At 40.3% G+C, this 21,112-nt stretch overlaps 1 protein-coding gene and 1 long non-coding RNA gene across 3 annotated transcripts in view; one reads left to right on the top strand and one right to left on the bottom strand.

The window, feature by feature from the left end:
- The window catches only part of LOC141555559 (uncharacterized), a 58,132-nt gene that overhangs the window by 29,015 nt on the left and 8,005 nt on the right, over nucleotides 1-21,112 (bottom strand). The window contains exons 1-2 of one of the 2 annotated variants that reach the window (XR_012486256.1): nucleotides 3,819-3,954; nucleotides 1,711-1,828 (exon numbers count right to left, since the gene is read on the bottom strand). This is a non-coding gene — a long non-coding RNA (uncharacterized LOC141555559). Of the gene's footprint in view, nucleotides 1-1,710; nucleotides 1,829-3,818; nucleotides 3,955-21,112 lie in introns of those variants that run through there. The other variant, XR_012486255.1, reaches the window with a different exon arrangement.
- The window catches only part of HNF4A (hepatocyte nuclear factor 4 alpha), an 80,709-nt gene continuing 62,637 nt past the window's right edge, over nucleotides 3,041-21,112 (top strand). The window contains exon 1 of the mRNA XM_074288530.1: nucleotides 3,041-3,226. Coding sequence (XP_074144631.1) covers nucleotides 3,178-3,226 — 49 coding nt within the window. The 5' untranslated portion in view covers nucleotides 3,041-3,177. The remainder of the gene's footprint in view (nucleotides 3,227-21,112) is intronic.

The raw sequence follows: 21,112 nt of genomic DNA, 5'->3' as shown, positions 1-21,112 counted from the left end.
GGAGTATTAGCAAGAAGAGAAGACATGATATGGATCCAGCAAAGGAAACTAAGAAGGAGTGGTCTTATGATCTCATTTTCCTATGAAGTGACTTTCCCTAACTCAAACAGATAATAAGTAACAGAGCCAAACCCAGTGCTCTTTCCATGAACTCTGAAATCCCTCTTAGTTCTGACGGTTAGATTCTTACCCTAGTTTTGACATTTTATATCTTAAGGTATAAATCCTAATTTCCGAAGGAAGGAAGGAAGGAAGGAAGGAAGGAAGGAAGGAAGGAAGGAAGGAAGGAAGGAAGGAAGGAAGGAAGGAAGGAAGGAAGGAAGGAAGGAAGGAAGGAAGGAAGGAAGGAAGGAAGGAAGGAAGGAAAAAAGAAAATAAAAAGAAGGAAGGAAGGAAGGAGGAAGAAAAAGAAAGAAAAAAGTTTTCCCACTTTTTAAAATGAAATATAATTTTTTTCAATTAACAAGCATTTATTTTCTCTCCCTCCAACCAACCTTCATCTTCAATGGGGGAAAAAAATTAACCTCTTATAATTGTTAAATATGTTTGGCCAAGCAAAACAAATTAGGACATCGACTATATCCTAAAATATATATCTCTTTTTTCTTATGGAGTCCAACACCTCTCTCTAGAAAGAAAATATGTTTGTTCATTGCCTGTATTCTTATTCATAAGTCTTTCAAAGTTTTTCTTGTTGTTGTTGTTCAGTAGAGGTGTTATTCAGCTTTATTCTGGAACCAGCCATTGTTAAATTTTCATTGCGAGCTTTTATACAGAAATCAGCCAAGGCTACAAATTAGGGCTTTATTTATTTTAGTTAATTGTCTAGACTTAACAAAGTAATGAAGAAAATGTTAATAATGCAAATTAAATTTAAAAGTATGTTTGTACATTTTCAGAGAGCCAATTGTTAAACATTTATCATCCTACCCCTGGTGTTACTGTATAAATCTTTCTGGTTTTGCTCATTTCATTGTTATCAGTACATACAAATTTTCCCGTTTTCCTAAAACTGTCCATAGCACAATAGTATTGTATTACATTCATATGCCTTACTTTATTCAGCCATTTCCCAATTGATAGATAACCCCTAAGTGTCCAACTCTTCCAAAAAAGGCAAAAAAAAAAAAAAAAAAAAAAAAAAAAAGTGGTGAACTTGCCACTCCTTTCCCCCAACTCTGCCTACTAAGCCTGGGAACCTTCTTAGTGGAGGAGAAAGGGGAATGAGATCTCTAGTGGGCCCTGTGGGTTGGTACTCCAGTACTTGATTGCCAGAGTCTTTCTGGGAGCCCCCATATCTAAAGAAGGTGGTAGGAGCTCAAGGTTCACTCAATACAAGGTGAAGGCAATGGAAAGACATCAGATCAACTTTAGCTTCTACCTTTGGCCATTAATTTGTTTAATTTGTAGAGTCACTGAGGCCATGAGGTGGAAAAAAGGAGGCAAAAAAAGAGTCAGGGAAATTATCCCTTGTAGCCTAGAATACATGTTATAGAAATCTGATTGTTAAGTTTTCAGTGTAATCATTTATATTTCAGAAATGGGCAAACCTACAAATCAAGGCTTAATTTATCATTTTATTGATTATCTAGACTTAGGAAAGTAATGGAGAAAAAACAAAGCAAATTAAACTTAAATGTGTGTCATGCATAGCATTTTACTTTTTGGAGAACTGGTTATTAAAGATTTATCAAAGTAAAGTTTACATACCTGGGCCCACCATCCTTCACCCATTATGGTATGATTCTGTCACCTCCCACTAATTGGAGCAAATCTGAATTCCCTATGTTATTCTTGCTTTTGTTGACTTCGATTAGAATTTTTTTTCCTTTCAAAAAAAAAAAAAAAGTTGATGTAGTCAAGCTAAAGTTCTACTTGAAAATATCCAATTACATTGGCAAGTACTCCTGCTTTCCCTGAGAGGGTCTTTCATTGCTCTCCACCTCTACCGGAGCAAGCCCTATAGTTTGGAAAACTTTTTCTAAAATCTTTCAAAGCTCTGACATTATGTGGTTCTACAAGCCTATAATTCAATTTATTTTTAACTGTAGATATGGGCTGAAGGCAATTTTGTTGTTTGTCAACATCCATGATTTTTGCTTCTGAAAAGCCTGTTTAACTCTTTTATGTGCCTGAATATGTGTGTGGGAGTATACTGTAGATGACAGATAGACAGACAGACAGAGACAGAGAGACAGAGACAGACAGAGACAACACAGATGAGTAGATACAGATAGGTAGATGTGAATGGATAGATAAGTAGGTAGGTAGATGGATAGATAAGACAGATGGGTAGATTCATACAGAGACATATATAGAGACATAAACAGATAGATGACAGATAGAAAATAGATACAGAGACAGATAGATGAGTAGAGAGACAGATCAATAGATTGATAGAGATGAGTAGATACAGATAGAGATGGGTAGATGGATCGATAGATCAGGATAATATAACTGGTATATTTCTCAGCTCTGGACAAGCTTAGAATCCAGACCTTGAACAGTTCCGAACATTTGAGGAGTTAAAGATGGTGCTGGGGGTAAAATTCAGGCTGCCCCTCTTAGTCTTAAATTGAGGCCTTTCCCTTTGGCGGGTTCATTACCCCAGCAACTTCCTCCTGTGCATGAATCCAGGCATGGGGTGGGGTTGGGAAAGGAGGATGCCCCCCTCCTGTCTCCCTCAGACTTCACCCCTCTCTGCCCCTCTCCGGCCCCTCACACAGCAGCCCTTTGTTTTCCTGGGTCTGGGCCCCCCGCAATAAAAGCTGGGCCTGCCTCTCTCGCTCTGGGTGCAGGTTGGACTCTCACCTCCACACCCCAGACTGTCCTTGTCCCTCCCTACCTGCTGGGTCCCAGCACTGTCTTCCTCCCAGATCCAGGTGCAAGGCAGGTTGTAAAAGCCCTCCTAAGTTCCAGCTTCCCGGCTGTTACTATGGCTACAGCTACAGTCCCCTGCAGATCGGTTTCCCTAAGAGACTGGTTACAATTTAACATCCCCACCCACATTAGCCCTGATTAAGAGAATCAATAAGATAACACAGGCCACAGGGCCCTCCCTGGGCCGGCCGTCCCTCCCTCCTTCCCTCCTGTCTGGCCCCACTTCACGCTGCCTCAGTTCTCCACTCAGCTTTGGGGTCGGTCCCCGGTTTATGTGCCCAACCAGCAGGCGGGGAGATGGTCAGTGTAAACATGCCGATAGGGGCCAGTGTGGACAATCCTTATGGTGAGTACGTCCCAGGGCTGGCCGCCATCTTCCCTTCCTTCTGGGGGTGGGCGGGGTGAGGGACTGTTTTTCCTCTCTCCCTCTCTGGGGCTTGGGAGCCCGAACCAGGGCAGAGGGGGGAAGTCTGTGGAGAAGAAGGGGGGAAGTGGAGCCCGTGTCTCAGCCCAGAGCCGGGAGAGGTCCTGGACAAAGCAGTCAGCAGGAAGGCAGTCTCTGCGGGCTGGCCGTTGGGCTGGGGAGCCCTGGGAGCTATTGGATCCGAAGTCGTGTCTGGCCCCAGAAACCCCCAATATTCCTGGTGCAGGAACAGGCGCTTGAGCTGGGACTTTTCCTCCATGGGCCGACCTGTCCTGGGCCTTGCCTCCTAGTCCCCGCAGTGAGCCCGTGGGCTTGGCCCCCAGGTGGGCCCGAGCATGGCATGCAGTGCTGTGCCCCAGGGGCCGGGTGTGCACGCCTCCATTTGTGGGCCTCGGATTTAGAGCTGGAGGGATTCTGGACCTCATCTAGCCCAACCAGGAAACCGAGGCACGGAGAAATAACCTGATTGCCCTAGATCACAGTAACCGTGTCCCAGATTGAGCACTTTCCTTACCCTAGACGGAACAGTTTCCCTTAATAATATTCTAACATGTTAGAGCTTGAAGGGGCTTGATTATGCGGAATGCTGAAATTTGAAGGTGCCCCAGAGTATAGAGGTTGGGAGAGGCTGCAGACCACGCAGTGGCAGACATGGAAGGGTCTTTAGAATGGAGACTGCTGGAAAGGCTTTAGAACAGAGAATGTTAATGTGGAAGCAACTTCATAGATACCAGTTAGTCCTCTGGATTGTATTTTAGGAGGAAATAGAGACCCAGAGCTCACAAAAACAACTTCTAGGAATACCCACTTTCTGAATTCATGGAAGTGAGGGAAGCAAGAGGGGGAGAGAAAAGGGATTATTAGAGCAAAGCTGACTTTTTGTGTGTGGCTCCTCTCCCCGGTCCCACTGGGACCATCTGGGGCTTTGTCTTCTGGGCTTGATCCACATGCCAAAGCTACCCTGGGAGGTTTATTAAAGTACAAACACCTGAACTTCCCAGCCACTCCCAACTCCTCTTCCCCCTGTCCCAGGCTGTAGGGGGGAAATAAGATTCACAGACTAGAGCACCCTGTAGAGTTTGGTATGAGCTGCCTGGTCTGGACCAGAAGATTTATCATCTGACTCTCTGGCTGGGCTTGCTTATTCCCTCCTTCCCCCACCCTACCCCCACTCTGCTAGAGGTGTTACATAGTTATTTGTTCTATTCTCTGAGTTGAACTGATAAAGGAGGTGTCAGATGGTTGATTTTTAAACTGAGAATGTCCCAGAAGCCTTTCAAGAATTTTCACAGAATTTTTAGAAATGCTTAGGTAGAATGAAGCAGCTCAGTAGTCATTACATTAAAAAAATTTGGCATAAAAGATTTCATCAGAGGTATCGTCCTGGATGGAGAGCTGCTCCGGGAGCTTTTTAAAGTCCCCCTTCTGACACACACACACTTAAAACTGGACAAGATGCTTAAATTCTCAGTGATTGAGATTGCTCTCTCATCCCTTCTCACTTTTAGAGGCAGGTCATCACCTTTGCAAAGGGAGCTTTTCTCACTGGGAGTTCCCAGTAGCAATGAAATCATAGGTCTGGTTCCTATCTCTATCCCTATGTATAACTGGAAAAAAGAGATGGCCAGGCCATGCAGCTGAGGAAGATGGCTGTCCTTATGCGTCTTTGAAACATTAAAAGACCCAAAAGAAAGCCTCCTATACATTTGGTAGCTCCCCTAAGGAGGATTTGGTGAGTACCTGAACAAAAAAGTGTGAATAGGTTGTATAGGCACTTTTGTGGGAGGAATATAGAGCAAAGGATCATTCAAGAACGAATTGTTGGAATTCAAACAACTGGCAGAGCTGAAGGGACATCAGAGTAGTTATCTAGCTTCAATTAAGTATTCGTTAAGTGACAGCTCCCATTCTAGGGCTGGGAGTAAACAAAAATCTGAGGGTTCCTGACCCCAGAGAGCCTATATTCTGCTAGGGGAAGGTTGCAATATTTCTGCATGCATGCAGATAAGGAAAACCATTTTTGTCTTGTCATTTCTACCATCTCTGGATCTGTCCCTTTCTCTCTACTCATGTCAACAGCTCAGGTCTCTCTATCTCCTCTCTCCATTCCAACAGATCCATCTACACAGTTGCCAAAGTGACTTTCCTTAAGGGCTGGTCGGAACATACCACTCGCCTGTTCAATAAACTACTTCCTATTGACTGTAGGATCAAATGCTATTTCATATTTATCTATTTCTATATTTTGCATAAACTTTATAATGCCTATAATTATTAGTATATTAACTCATATATAATTGAATAAACATTTATTAAATACCAGGACCTGGGGATATAAAAAACAGCAAAAGACAGTCCTTATCTCTGAAGAGATAACGATATAATGGAGAGACAACCTGTAAATAAATATATACAGACAAGCTATATAGGACAAATAGGAAATAATTAAGGGAGAGATGGTACTGAAATTAAAAGGGGTTGGGAAGGGCTTTCTATAAAAGATGGGATTTAAGTTAGGACTTAAAGGAAGACACATAGATGGAATTGAGGAGGGAGAGCATTCTAGGTGGAAAAAATGCCTGCAACTCTAACGTGTCTTATTTCTGGAACAATTGAGAGTCTCCAGTATCTTTGGATTGAAGAGTTGGGAAGGAAAGTGTAGGAAGACTGAGAAAGTAGGAGGAGATATGTTATGAAGGGTTTTGAATGTCAAACAGTATTTTGTATTTGATCCTGACGGCCATAAGGAACCACTGAAGATTAATGAGTGTGAGGGGAAGGGGTGGATGGAATTGATATGATCAGACTTGTGCTTTAGGGAAATCACATTGGTGACTGAATGGAGGATGGATTGGAGTGGGGCCTACAGTCTCAGCAGTTGGCTATTGCAATAATTCAAGCATGAGGTGATGAAGGCCTGCACTACAGTGGTGGCAATGCCAGAAGAGATAAAGGGGCCTCTACAAGGGATGTTGCAAAGATGAAATCAATGGGCCTTGGTAACATATTGGATATGGGGGGAAGAGAGAAGGAAGGACTTATATAACATTATATGTGTGTGTGTGTGTGTGTGTGTGTGTGTGTGTGTGTGTGTGTGTATGTGTGTATACACACACACACACACATAGGGGCTTTATCCTTAAAAGGTTTTCCTGATAGAGCTGTTTAGTCAAAAAAGGGTTTGAAAACCAGTGCTTTAGAGAATTTTCCTCACTTCCCTAGCAAGAGATCTCCAGCTTGAGACAGAGTTGGGGCTTGGGTTATAAGAGCCATATACTATATTATATCCATGGAGCTGAAATTTGGTCTCTTCTCCCTCTGAAAAGAAAAATGTCTTTCTTCTTTGGGAGAAGAGTTGACTAAAGCCCAAGTGGGCATCTAAATGGTTTCCTTTCACAAACTGTCAGAGCTTCGAACATAAATGATCAGAACTACATATTCTCTGGATATCTGAGTGCAGATCTGCCAGGTGAGAGTTAAGTGGTACAGTGAGCGGATAGAGCACTGACCTGGACTCATGAAAACCATTTGAACAGATAGAGACATTTAAGGTTGTCTACTTCAGTATCTTCATTACATAAATGAAGAACTGAGGCTAAAAAAAAGTTAAATGATTTTTCAGGTAGTAGATAATAAATATTGGAAGCAAGATTTGATTCTATATCTCCCTAACACTGCATTCAGCACTCCATATTTAATTTTACTCTTTATTGCTTCCTCTGTGTCCATTTTTATATCTATCTGGCTGATTGTCTATCCAGTAATCTGCTTGTCTATATCATGCATACTTTAGTTCTATGATTCTATGATAATGGCAAAGGAGAGACTGGGAAAAAGTGCTCAAGGAAAATGTGGGGAAGGAAGGATCATTTACCTGGGCTAGCAGAGAAGAGGAATAAGATCAGAGAAGGCTTCATGGAGGAGATAAAACCTCACTTGAACGTAAAGGAAAAGAAAGCTTTCAGTAAGAAAAGAAGGAATTCTTTTCATGTATATAGGGGCTAACTGAGGCAAATTCATAAAGATGAGATGGCAGGACAGTATTGGGGAACAGCTAACAGTTCTAATCAGTTCAATTTTATAGGGTGTCTTAATGAACTTTTAAATTTGAGGGGGAAGCAGTTAGGGTTAAGTGACTTATCCAAGATCACACTAGTAGTCAGTATTTGAGGCTGGATTTGAACTCAGGTCTTGTGACTATGGGCTGCTGCTCCATCCACTGTGCCACCTACCTACCCCAAGTTTTAACTTTTAATGGCTTACAACTACACTTCTTTTGGAATATAGAGCAGGGGGAAAAGGATAAAGTAAAATAATACAGAAAAAGTAGCTTAGAATAGATAGAGGAAAATAGTATGATATAATAGAAAGGGTGGCTTTGAATACTGAGAACTCTGAATCTTTCTGCCATTTACTATGTGTGTGACTTTGGGCAGGTCACATTACACTTGTTCCTCAATTTCCTTATCTGCAAAATAGAGCCTCTGTGATACCTACCAGGGCTAGATCCACAAACTTATGAGTCTTTAACTTAACCAAGAGTTTATATTTTGTCCTGTGGCAAATTTGGGAGCCTTGGAGTGATGTGGCCCTTCTCCTACTTAAGATTATTTTGGCAGTTCTGGCAGACCCATTAGGAGATTTTTATAATCAAAAAACATATATAACATGAAATTATAACTAGGGTACTGACAACATAAATAAAAGGGAAAAAAACAGAAAATGCAGGAGATGCTCTGGAGCTAGGAAGGACAAGATTTGGGAGGTGGGGTAAGGAGGAAGAAGAAGCAGATAAGATTGTGGTACCATCAACAAAAATTGGAGCAGAACTAGATAATTATGATTTGTGTTACTTTACTTCTCTTATCTGTGAGATGGGAATAATTTTTCCTCCCTCCTTAACTCACATTGTTATCTGAATCAGACGAGATCTCTCTGAAAGCATTTTTTTGTGGGGGGAGGAGTGGGAAAGGGTCACACAGCTTGTATTTATTGTTTTAGATGTCTGAAGTTGGATTTGAACTCAGGAGACCTCCTGACTTCAGGGCTGGTGCTCCATCTACTACGTCATCTACCACTTTATAGTGAAAGCACTTTATAACTAGAAAGTGCTACGAATAGGAGAGCCCTGTGTGACAATGAAAGGAGATGGGTCTTGGTTCCTTTTGTAAGGGTTGGGAGTGTCTAAGAACTTCTGTTTAATCCTATTAAAGAAAGTGTTAAGATACTTTAGGAGAGGCGGAGTCCTAAGCAGGCTGAACCCCTTCCCAGAAAACCAGGCCAATCAATATGTCAATCAACAAGCATTTAATAAGTGATTACTATGTACCCGGCACTGGGCCTATAAAGTTCTGGCCTAATGAGCAGTCAAATGAAGGAGCCAACATGCAAATGACTGTGTACAAATAAGATATATAAAAGATAAACTGAAGATAATCAACCTGGCAGAAGGAACTAGCATTTAGAAGGTGGGATTGTAGCTGGGACTTGAAGCCAGATTCAGATTCAGCCAGAGAAACTAAGATGTGGAGATATTCCAAGCACTAAGGAAAGCCAATGAAAGTGCATGGACTTGGGAGATGGGAATGTCTTATTTGAGGCACAGCAAGAGGAAAACCAAAGTTGAGGAAGAAATGATAAAATTATAGGATTTAGAAATGGAAAACATCTAGGATGTTCTAGTCTAAATCCTTATTTTACAAATGAGGCCAAAAAGGATGACGAGGCAGGCTCCACAAATACATGCATTCTATGTACTTTCATACTGTTTATTATTATTATTATTATTTATTATTATTATTATTATTATTATTATGTGAGGTGATTGGGGTTAAGTGACTTGCCCCGGGTAATACAGCTAGCCAGTGTTGTGTCTAAAGTCAAATTTGAATTCAGGTCTTCCTGTGCTCTATCTACTGCTCTCTTTTTTCCAAATGTTGCCTGCAAAAAGTATCAATAGAAATAAAACCTCATATACACAAAAGTGTAATTTTCTTCAACCCACACTCAAAGACCACATTTCATAAAAGAATTTAACAAAATGTGAATTTCTAGCTAAAAATGAAATACGCCTACCTGTAAGTAGCATTCTATGGAGTTGGTAGAGGACACAAACAAGTATAAGAAACATGGCACAAGAGGATTGAAAGTTGAAAGGATGAGTTTAATCTATAATTATTTTCTGTGTGTCTCTGTTTCCAAATAAATATCTAAATAAATTAGTCTGTTTATCCATCCATCTGTCCATCCCCTTATCTACCCACATATCTATCTGTCTGTCTATCATGCATATTGCTTCCCCAGCTCTAGTTCCATGCTTCTGTGATAATGAGTCAGCCTCCTCACTGATCATAAAGTGAACTCTTATCTCTCCATAATTTCCTCCTGTTCCATTTCTGTCTGGAGCTTGCTTCCTTGCAGGTCTTCTTGAACACAAAGTAATTTCTCTTCATTCCCCTGTCTCCTACTAGAGGTGTTTAGATAACTTTAAAAATGGCTCATTCTCTAGTTCTCTCCTCTGTGATTGCTGTTGCCTGGAAGGCAACAAGATAGGAACAAGACACAGTTCCAGGCATGTTTCCTCCTGTTCCTGTCTCTCTCCTCCACTCTGCCTACTGACCTCACTGATTTCCTTTATGTCTCAAATTAAATCCCACATTTTGTCAAAAGCTTTTCCTAACCCCTCTAAATCTAGTACCATTTCTGACAAATGATTATAATTAATCATTTTAATAATAATGATGTTATGCTGTTATCTAATATATAAAATGATAATAATTAATGTTTAATTATTTCTATTATCCTGTATGTAACTTGTTTGTATGCATTTATGTGCATGTTGTCTCCCCCTTTCATCCATTCTCATTATGCATGCATGCAGATAGGAAAAAACATTGCTAAGTCTTGTCATTTCTTTGAGAGGATTCTAACATAGAAGGTCAATTATGGAAGGGCCTTTAGAATATAGACTACTATGTCTCTACTGAGTCTGTATCCCAAAGAGATCATAAAGGAAGGAAAGAGTGGATGCCCATCAGTTGAATCAGTTATGTTTATATGAATGTAATGGAATATTATTGTTTTATAAAAAATGATGAGCAGGCTGATTTCAGGAAAGCCTGAAAAGACCTGATGAAATGATGCAGAACCAAAATAACATTGTGCACAGTAACAAGACTATGTGATGATCAACTGTGATGGACTTGGCTCTTTTCAACAGTGGGGTAATTCAAGGCATTTCAATAGACTTGTGATGGAAAGTACCATCTGCATCCAGAAAGAGATTGAATGTGCATCAAAGCGTAGTATTTTCACTTTTTTGTTGTTGTTTGTTTCTTTGCTTGTTTTTTTTTTTCTCTCTCATGTTTTTCCCCCTTTTGATCTGCTTTTTTTTGGGCATTATGATGAATATGGAAATATATTTAAAAGAACTGCATGCATTTAACTTATATCTGATTGCTTGTTGTCTTAGGGAGGGGGGAAGACGGGAGAAAGAAATTTGGAACACAAAGTTTTGCAATGATAAATGGAAACTATCTTTGCATGTATTTGGAAAAATAAAATATTAAAAAAAAACAAAGAATAGACTGCTGAGAGCTGGTAAGGCCTTTAAAACAGAAAATGTTAATAGTGTAAGGAACTTTACATATCATTTAGTCCAATCAATTGTTTTTATAGAGGAGGAAACTGATACCCAGAGCTCACAAAATCCTGGACAACTTCCAGGATTGGAATCTGACAGCATCGGGAGGGATTAGGAAAGATTTTATGTTAAGATTATGTTAAAAATATGTTTAAAAGATTTTATGTTAAAGGTATCTATCTCTCCAGCAGTTTTGTAATAGTGATCCACATCACTTCTGCTGTGTCCTGGTAGGAAAGGTTAGTGGGCAGGCAGTGGGATACAGTGGAAAGAACAATAAACTAGGTGTCAGGAAGATAGAAGTTGATGTGCTAGTACTGGGGAAATCCATTGACACATTAATGTAAGTACTCTGCAGATCACAATCTCTCCATGGCTTTTTTTCATCCCACCATATCATCCATAAATCTTCTCTAAAGGATCTAGTCAGTGTGGCGTTTTTAACATTTTGTGTATGCATTTGTTTGTGGTCACTCTCCGTATATGACTGGACCACCTCTCCTTGCTCATACATGGCCTCGGGAATGTCTTTGATGTCATTGCTTCCAAGTGGGTCGCTTGAACCTGATGAAATTGAATTGTGCCTGCTTAAACATCTTTCCTTTGCTCTTTAAGCTCCTGTATTGCCACTGATGAGATCAGTGACCTTGAGCAAGCCACTTTTGAGGTTTATTTGGATTTCTGAGACTTATTAGCTATATCAATTAAATAAGTCAATTAACTACTATTTGCCTCAGTTTCCTCAAATATAAACTGAAAAAAATAATACCATCTCCCTTGAGGAATTAATTATTATGCCAATTAACTCAGATAATACTTGTTAAAGCTCTTAGCACAGTGTCTGATCCATATTAGGCTAATACTAATATATAGCAAGCACTAGGTAGGTTCCTTTTCCCTCTCCCTTTCATGTGTAAAAAGGAAATCATAACATCTGCTCTAGCTACCCCCATGAGGCTGTTGTCAGACTCAGAAAAGAAAGTGGGCACGATAATAACAATTCATATCTCTAAGCCACTTCAAAAAGCTCTTTCCTCACAACTCTGGGAGCTGGATCTACTACAAGCAGAGTTACCCTCATTGCGCTGAAGGGATATTGAGACACTTGGACAGGTTAGGTGACTTGCCTAGAGCTGAAAGGACCACTAGAAGGGGGTCTGGGCCAGTTTCATCTCCAGACCGTTCCATGAGGAGGAGGGAGCCCAGGGTGGGCAGAAGACCATAAAATCACAAGTCTACAGCTGAAAGGGACCTCAGAGGCCACCTATTCTAACACCCCCAGATTACAGAACAAGGAGCATCCAGGAAGTTAGGCTGAAGCCTGCAGCCTTCTAAGTATGCTCAGCCAGGTCTTTCCTCTCTGCTCTCCCCAGTCTCCTCCGCTGGGTAAACACCAATCCTTAGTACAGACAAGCCACTGTTTGAGCCTCTGTCTGCAGCGGGGTCCTGCCAAGTCTGGAGCCACTAGGGTGGGGATGACCTTCCAGGCCCCAGAAAAAGGGAGCCCGCTGGGCAGGAGCATTTCCAGAGGAGAGAACCAGAGGAGCCATTTAGAAGTTATCCAAACACTCGCTGGTAGGAGACAGGGAAAAGGAGAGAAATTAGTTGGTGTTCCAGAATGGCATGGGGTGTTGTCGTGGGGGACCTGCTAGGAAGCCCCAGACAGAAATGGAACGGGAAGAAATTATGGAGTCGATAAGAGACAAAGTTCATTTTAGGAGCTTCCATTTCCCTTCCTCAAACTCTTTCTCCCTTCTGAAATAAAGAGACCTTAGGATATAGAATTCCAACGTTAGAAGGGACTTTTGAACAAAGAAAATAGAATGTGTCTTTGTGGATGGGATCTAGGATGTTTTACATATTTGTTTATTTATTTATTAAAGCTTTTTATTTTCAAAACATATGCATGGATAATTCTTCAATATTAACCCTTGTAAAACTTTGTGTTTCAATTTCCCCCCTCCCCTCACCCTCTTTCCTTGATGGCAGGTAGTCCAATATATGTTAAACATGATAGAAACATATGTTAAATTCAATATATGCATACATATTTATACAATTATCTTGATGCATAAAAAAATCAAAACAAATTGGAAAAAATGAGCAAGAAAATAAAATGCAAGCCAACAACAACAAAAAGAGTGAGAATGCTATGTTGTGAACCACACTCAGTTCCCACAGGCCTCTCTCTGGGTGTAGATGGCTCTCTTCATCACAAGTCCATTGGAACTGGCTTGAATCATCTCCTTGTTGACAAGAACCAAGGATGTTATATTTTAATGAAAGACTTAAGGATAATAAGACAATGCAAAGATTTTTGGCTGGAGTAGCACAGAGGTGAGGGTTAGGAGGTAGATAGATAGTTTTAGGACTTTCTAGAGCTGATAAAATTACACTGTAGCCAACTTGAGAGGAAGGTCCTAGAGTTTTTAAATGTATATTTCCTTAACAGAAACTTAGAAACAATTCCCCATCCTGACAGCTCTGCCAGACCATCAGTTTACAATTCCTTTAAGTTTTGAGTGTCTCTCCATGTTATAACAGACTTCAATCAAAACACAATAGCCCTTTACTTTCTCTAGTCCCTCCTACCACAGGCTGATATAATTCCATTTAAAAAATTAATAGTTTTCCATCTTCCAAATAATAGGGTGCCTGATAAGTTGGGCTTTATAAAGACACAATGCCATAATGACAAATAATCACTTGGGAATTTAGAGATTGGCCATGTTCTCTTTGGCCCCAGATGACAGAATTAAGACCAGTTGAACAAAGTTATAGGGAAACATTAAGCTCAGTATATAGAAGAATTTCCTAAAAATCAGAGCTGCCCAACAATGGAATGGGTTTTTTGGTCAGGTGAGAACTTACTGTCACTGGGAGAATTCAAGCAAAGAATTCTTACTTCCTCTCTACAACCTCTATAGTTTGATGTTTTCTCTTTACTTTCTCCGACGTGTAAGCATTTGAGGCAGCTGAGCACAAATTTGGCTTCAGACAATACCTGTGGGACACACTTAACCTCAGTTTCATCATCTGTAAAATGGGAGTAATGATAGTACTTACCTCTGAGATTTGTTATCAGGATAAAGTGTGATATTATTTGTAAAATGTTTTGCAAATCTTAAAAAAAACTATATAAACTATATATATTTTTTATTTGTTGTTTAGTTTTATCCAACTCATTGTGACTCCATCTAAGATTTTTCTTAGCAGAGATACAGGAGTGGCTTGCCATCGTCACCTCCAGCTTATTTTTACAGATGAGAAAACTGAGGTAAATAGGGTCAGGTGACTTACCCAGGATCACAGAGTTATTAAATGTTTGAGGTCAGATTTCAAGTCATAAAGCTGTCTTCCCGACTCTATCCACTGGGACCCCTAGCTGCTCCTAAGTACTAGTTGTAATCATTATTATCTGAAAAGTACACAGGCTTTATGTTTTACATATGACCATTCATATATATTTTCTTTTGCTGACATCTTTTACTCCAGGGCTCTTTAAAAACTGATCATTTAAAATGTTGCAAACTGCTTATACTCCTCCCAGCATCTCTCATCCGGGTGATAATTATGTTTAATTATTCAGAAACTGTATTGTTCAATGATTTGGAGTCCTTAAAACAACTTCGAAATGCTATAATTCTTCTAAAATGTTTTTCTTGTTAACTTTTGTTTTTACATCACCATTATTTTTTAATCATCATTGTTGGATACATTCATCCCTCCTCCTCTACCCAGATGAGCTGAGTGTTCCCTGGAAGTACTCCTTAAAATCATCCCTTCCAACCCCTCTCCCCTAGACTGTCTAGATTGAAAAACCAGAGCTTCCTACCTATGTCATAAGATCACCACACCCTTAGATTACAAGTCCTGCTTTAAACCCTTTGTCCCTTCTTGGGCAAACTGTAGCCTGAAACAATAGTACATCTGCAACTCAATAAAATGTTAATTTTACTATCTTGTGGTCTAGTGGAATGAGGAAGGAATATTTTTATTATTTTTTGCCCCCTAGAGGGAGAGAGAAGAATGGACTGCTCCAGTGAGACAGGATAGCTTACAGTTTGCAAGCACTTGACATGTTTTCTCTTCTGATCTTCCTAGCAACCTGTGAGGCAGATGCTACTTGTTGTTAAGTCATTTTCCAGTTGTGTCTGATTCTTTGTGACCCCATTTGGGATTTTCTTGGCAACGATACGGGAGTGCCATTTCCTTCTCCGACTCATTTTACAGAAACTGAAGCAAACAGGATTAAGTGACTCGCCCAAAGTCACACAGCTAATAGGTGTCTGAATCCGGATTTGAGCTCAGATGTTCCGAACTCTAGGCTCAGTGTTGTGTCAACAGGACCACTTAGAACTACTATTATTACTTTATCTTATATTGAGAAAATTGGAGCAATGAGGAATTAAATGACTTGACTGGGTCACACAAATAAGTATCTGAAGCAGGATTTGGATACTGCTTTTTCTGAGTATTACACATCCACCACTTTAAATAGTGTCCTAAGGAAAAAATAGAGGGACGGCTAGGTGGTATGGTGGATAGAGTTCCAGAATTGAAATCAAAAGGACCTGAGTTCAAATGCTACTTCAGACACTTAACACTTTATCAACTGTGTGACTTTGGTCAACTCACTTACCCTCAATTGCTTTGCCCTCTCCCCCCAAAAAAATATTTTTTTAAAAAAAGATCTAAGAAAAGAATAGAAAGTAAAGCAAAGTAGAGGGTTTAGGAGTCAGGTGGGGGGGGGGGGGAACTGGTTCTGGAAGTTGGGAATGGAAGGAATTATCTCTAGTCCTAAGCAAGACTAGCTACTTGTTGAGAGTGAATCCTTAAGCTTACATATTCGGGATAAAACATAAAAAAATTATGATCACAATAGACTGCCTGCTCTGTCACATCATGGAGGTGAAATAAGGCCCAAGAGGGGACCACTGGCTTGCCGGGGTCAGGTGAGTTAGCAGATTGAGCTCTAGCCCCTGCTTCTTTACTCCCTGTCCAGTGCTAGTTCTACTATATAACCTATTTGTTCATCAATCATGAAACTGAAGGAATCCAATTCTACCTCTTTAGATGCCATTCCCAGGGCTGAATGGAGAAGGTTCTTTGGAAGGAGGCCTTTCTGGTCAATCAGTTGATTAAGGAATATTTATTAAGGATGCGTAAGATGTTCAGAGAGAACTAGCACCTCTGCTGTGAGGGCTGCTGAGCCCTTTTCAGGCCTGTTCATCCATCTTTGGTGTCCACTTGTCCCCCAGCTCTCACCTCTGGCTCCAAGAAGCTGTAGCATGTTCAGAGACCACATTACTCAAACCATCTCAGCAGATGGGCTCCTACACCCTGGAAAGCCTTGAGTTTGGTCAGACATGGAAGATGTCAAGCTCATCCACTGCCTCCTGGACCATCATCAGACCTCCTGACTTTTATCTTGCTTCTGGACTTTGAAGACTCTGGAAGAGAGTGAGGCAGATGACTGTGCAGCTCTGCCTTACTTAAATCCAATTTACAATCGAGTCCACTTGTCCTCTTCTAAAGCAAAGGGTGAACAAGGTCTAAAAAGACAAAAATTCTGTGAAGTGAAGCCTAATCTTTCTTCTGTGATAGTAGAACTTTCCCAACTTTCTCACTTACTCTTAATCTCTTTCTGAGTTTACTGGCTGCTTCTTTGCCCTAAAATCTGGCCTTGTCTCCCCATCTTCAAAAAAGTCCTCACTTGATCAATCCATTTTCCACTATCTCCTCCCTGTTGAGGTTAAAATCCTTAACAAGGGACTCTGCAATAAAGATTTCCACTTCCTTTCCTTTCACTTTCTTCTTAACTTTTTTCAGTCTGGCTTCTGACTTATTATTCAATCAAAACAAAATCTCTCCAAAGTTACTAATCATCTCTTGTCAGGTTTAATGGCCTTTTTTCAATATTCATCCATTTTGACCTTTCCACATCTTTGGACTTCCTAAATACTTCCTTCTCTATGAAATCTTTTTCCTTCCAGATTTTTGTGACTGTGGCTTTCCTGGTTCTCCTACCTGTCATCCTGTCTCCTTTGCTGGATCTTATCTATGTCATTCCTGCCAAATATGAGAACTTTCTCTTTTCCTTTATGCTATTTTACTAGATGAGCTCATCAGCTCTCATGGTTTCAATTATTATCTCTCTGCAGATAATTCTCAGTTCTAATTGTCCAGTCCTAATCTTGTTCCTGGCCTCCAGTCTTGCACCTCCAATCTTCCTATTAGACATCTCAAACTGGATGCTCAGTAGACAACTTAAATTTGTCCAAAATTAAACTCTTTATTGTTCTAATTTCTCTATCACCATCAACATTCTCCCAGTCATTCAGTTGACATCCTCGACTCCTCATCTGTAAATTGCCATGTCCTCTTGTTTCTACCTTCATGATAGCTTTTGTTTATGCCCACTGCTCTCCTCTGACATTGTTACATCTTGATGCAAAACTCATCTTCTCAGGGCTGGACTATTGGTAAGTCTTCCTGTCTCAAGACTTTCTCCACATCATGTCATCCTCCCCTCAGCTGTCAAATTGATCTTCCTAAAATGGGGGTCTGACCGTATCCCCCTTCCTAGTCACAATTAATTCCAGTGACTCCCTCTTACTTCTAGGATCAAGTAAAATCTTTTGATTAACTTTTAAAGCCTTACATAATCTAGCCTTTACCTACCAGTCTAGTCTTCTTATACTTAACTCTTCTCTATGTCTTCTACAATTCAGTGGCACTGGTTGGTGCTGTTCCTTGAACAATATTCCATCTCCTGCTTCCATCTTCTCTGGCTGAACTCCATACCTGGAATACTTTTCCTCTTCATATCTGTCTCTTAGCTCTCTGGCTTCCTTCAAGTCTCTGCCAAGGTCCCACCTTCTACAAGAATCCTTTCCCAGTCCTCCTTAACCTTGGTATATTCCTTCCATGACTACCCTTAATTTATCCTTTCTGTATCTTGTTTGTACACGGTTTTTACATATTGTCTCCCCAGTAGACTGTGGGTTCCTTCAGCATGGACCATTTTTTCTTTTCTTTCTTTTTTTCACATAAGAGGTGATTAGAAGTCACTATGGTTGACTAATTGGTGTTCCTTAAGTGCTTTAGTTCTTGTCAACAGAAGAGATGTTTTCCTGAGATGTTTTACTCTTCCTCATTTATATTCATAGAGTAATCAGGGAGACACTCATAAAACCAAGAATTTGGTTTGCTCACCATTTAGAAATGATAGATAAACTAGGAAAATGAGGAACACAGACAATTCTAATTTTGGATGTTGTGGCACTGATTAGTTCCACAGGGAAATTTTAAAGGTGAGTAAAAGACATTATAGTGGGATTTTCTAAATTTGTGCTAGGGCCTAGTTATATTCTACTGGTCAAAATAATAATATATGGCCTGTGTTTGCATTAGCAATTACATAATCACTGCTTAACCAAACTGAAAAATTAGAAGGGACTTCAGAGGCTATCTAATCTAACCTGGAATGGAAAAGCAGTCTGGTTTCCACTCCCAAATAATCCTCTGGTCTCTATTTGAAGAGCTCCAAGAGGCAGTTTTCTAATGTCCCTATAGACAGCCCACTTCATTTCTGGACACCTTGAATTGTTAGGAAGTGTATCTTGGCACCTAGCCTAAGTTTGTTTCTTGGCAACTTCCAGCCCTTGTCCCTGGGCTGCTCCCAGGGACAAACAGAACAAATCTAATCCTTCCTCAACTTGCAAAGTGTAAGAAAAGATAAATGCCTGATATTTGAATTTAAAAAAAAAAAGAAGAAATAACTCAGCAGGCCAGTCACAGAGGGGAGTAAATGATAGCTAACTTGTCCCCTCTGAGTCTTTTCCAGACTAAATATTCCTTTAGTTGATGCTTATTTGACCCAAACTTAAGGTCTTTCCTGGGCAGCTAGGTGGCCCAGTGGATGAGAACCAGACCTGGAGGTAAGAGAACTCATCTTTAAGAGTTCAAATCTGGCTTCAGACACTTACTGCTGGGGTAATCCTGGGCTTCATTCTGTTTGCCTCCATTTCCTCATTTGTAAAATGAGCTGGAAAACTAAACTTCAGTATCTTTGCCAAGAAATCCTCAAAAAAGGTCGCACAGAATCAGACATGACGGAAAATACCTAGATAACAGCTATAAGGTCCCTCACCATACTGGTTACTGTCTTCTGAACAGAACAAAACAAATGGGGCCACAGCCCAAAAGGAGAATCAATATGATGAATCAGAGAAGACTAGCTAGTACAATTACATTTAAAATGTATTTAGCACTGGTGTCCAGTTGTCAAGTCAGTCTATTTTTGTGAGGTTCATAGTACAGTGGAATGGAAAGTATGTGGCTGAACCATCACAAAGAGATGGGGAGGTTTGCAGAATCTCAACTGTGGTTGCCTTGGGTTTCCTTTCTACTTAGATACGTGGGTGTTTCTCTTGGTTTTTGTGTTCTGGAGCCAGGGCCCAGGGCTGAGCATTGATGGCCTTTTTAAAAATCCGCCTTTTAGAACCACATTGTTGACTCTCCACAACTTTGTTCACTCTCGATAGCTTGGAAAAATTGCCCGGCATTGGGAATCTTTCATAATCTTTTATCAATTGTCGAATTTCAAGGCAATCAATCATATATGCGATGTCTCTCTGTGTATATGTATACATATGTATATGTACATGTATAAATATATATTTTAAGGAAGATTTTCCGAAAAAGTGGGCTCTGAGGAATAGAATTCTTCTATATGGTCAGCATAGGCTACATTTGAGAATTAAATGGCTTCCTCATGATTAGGTCTCCCATAGGTATTATTGGTACACTAAGACAGTTGGAATTCTAATGATAACTGATAAAGCATAAAGCACAATCCTGAACCAATCCCTATTACATTAGGAAAGATGGCCCAGAGCAGCATGAACAATATATATATATCCTTGGCTATGTACTAAGCCATGGTGCAGTGGACAGAGTTTTGGGCTAGCTTGTGACAACAGCTCTGTATCTCAGTTTCCACAGTCCTAAAATAATTAGTAGGAACTTTGTTTTAAAGCTGTTGATCTGGTTTAACTCCCTTCATTTTATAGATGAGAAAACTGAAGTCTAGAAAGATTAAGTAATTTGCCCACGCCCCATTAGTAATAATCAGCAGAGAGATAATGATGAGCATGAGGATGATAAAAGCAGGCTTTTTAAATCCAAAGTCAGTGAGTGATGTACTTGCCTCATAGCATTGATTGAGACTTTAAAGCATTATCTAAGGGTCAGCTAATTATTATTATTTTGTGCTGGGATATTATCATCTGGACTGTAATTAGAGGTCAATAGCGGTGTGTCCAGACTGTCCTTGGGAGGATACTACCACGTCTTGCCCTGTGGTAGCTGGAACCGTAAAGTTCTCTGGTTTGTAGGAAGGTGGTCCTTCCACCTGGAAGCTGTGATAGAGTATATAAAATTCAAGGGCAGACAACATATATAATTTGTGATTGGTGGGAAATAGGGTGGAAATGGTAGCCTCTCCTGGTCTGAGCATGGTGATTAATCAATATTGGGGCATAGTTTCCCTGTGATTGGAAGTAACTGAAGCTGTTCTTGCCTAAGAGTTCCTAACTCTTGGTAGGGGTCAGGTGGAATTGACAACTCTGTCCACTAGGAGGATCCAGATACTTGGCAATGAACAGGCAGCCTAGAAACAGAGGTAGGTGAGTGGCAGGAGGTAAGCGGGCTGATCCCGTGGGCCACCCATTCTCCTGCCTTTCTGTCTCCGGTTCTCAGCTGAAGGAGACATGCACAGCGCTCACACCCACTCCAGCCTGGGACATCTTCCTTAGCTCTTGCTAGGGAAGCCAAGCTCTTGCTCATTGCTTTTGCTCTTGGACAGAATTAGGGTCATGAAGCTAGATGAGCATGGAACTCCAGTTCTTAATAGTAGATACTCCTTGAACCACCATCTCCACCATCACTGACTAACTATGTAGGTATGGTTAATATTATTACCTTCTATTAAAAAAAAAAACTCACCAGGGAAATGGTGGCTCTAAGGATAAAAACTGGCATAAATATTTCACAGACTAAATATAAGAGGGACAACTCTAGAAGAGATCTTAGACACAACTCTTTATACCAAAATAAAGGAAACTCAGGTCTAGTATTGAGCTAGCACACACGTTTGTCCC

The sequence above is a fragment of the Sminthopsis crassicaudata genome, chromosome 2 (genome assembly GCF_048593235.1).
Source record: "Sminthopsis crassicaudata isolate SCR6 chromosome 2, ASM4859323v1, whole genome shotgun sequence".
Lineage (NCBI taxonomy): Eukaryota > Metazoa > Chordata > Mammalia > Dasyuromorphia > Dasyuridae > Sminthopsis > Sminthopsis crassicaudata.
This window is presented reverse-complemented; position numbering and strand designations above follow the sequence as displayed.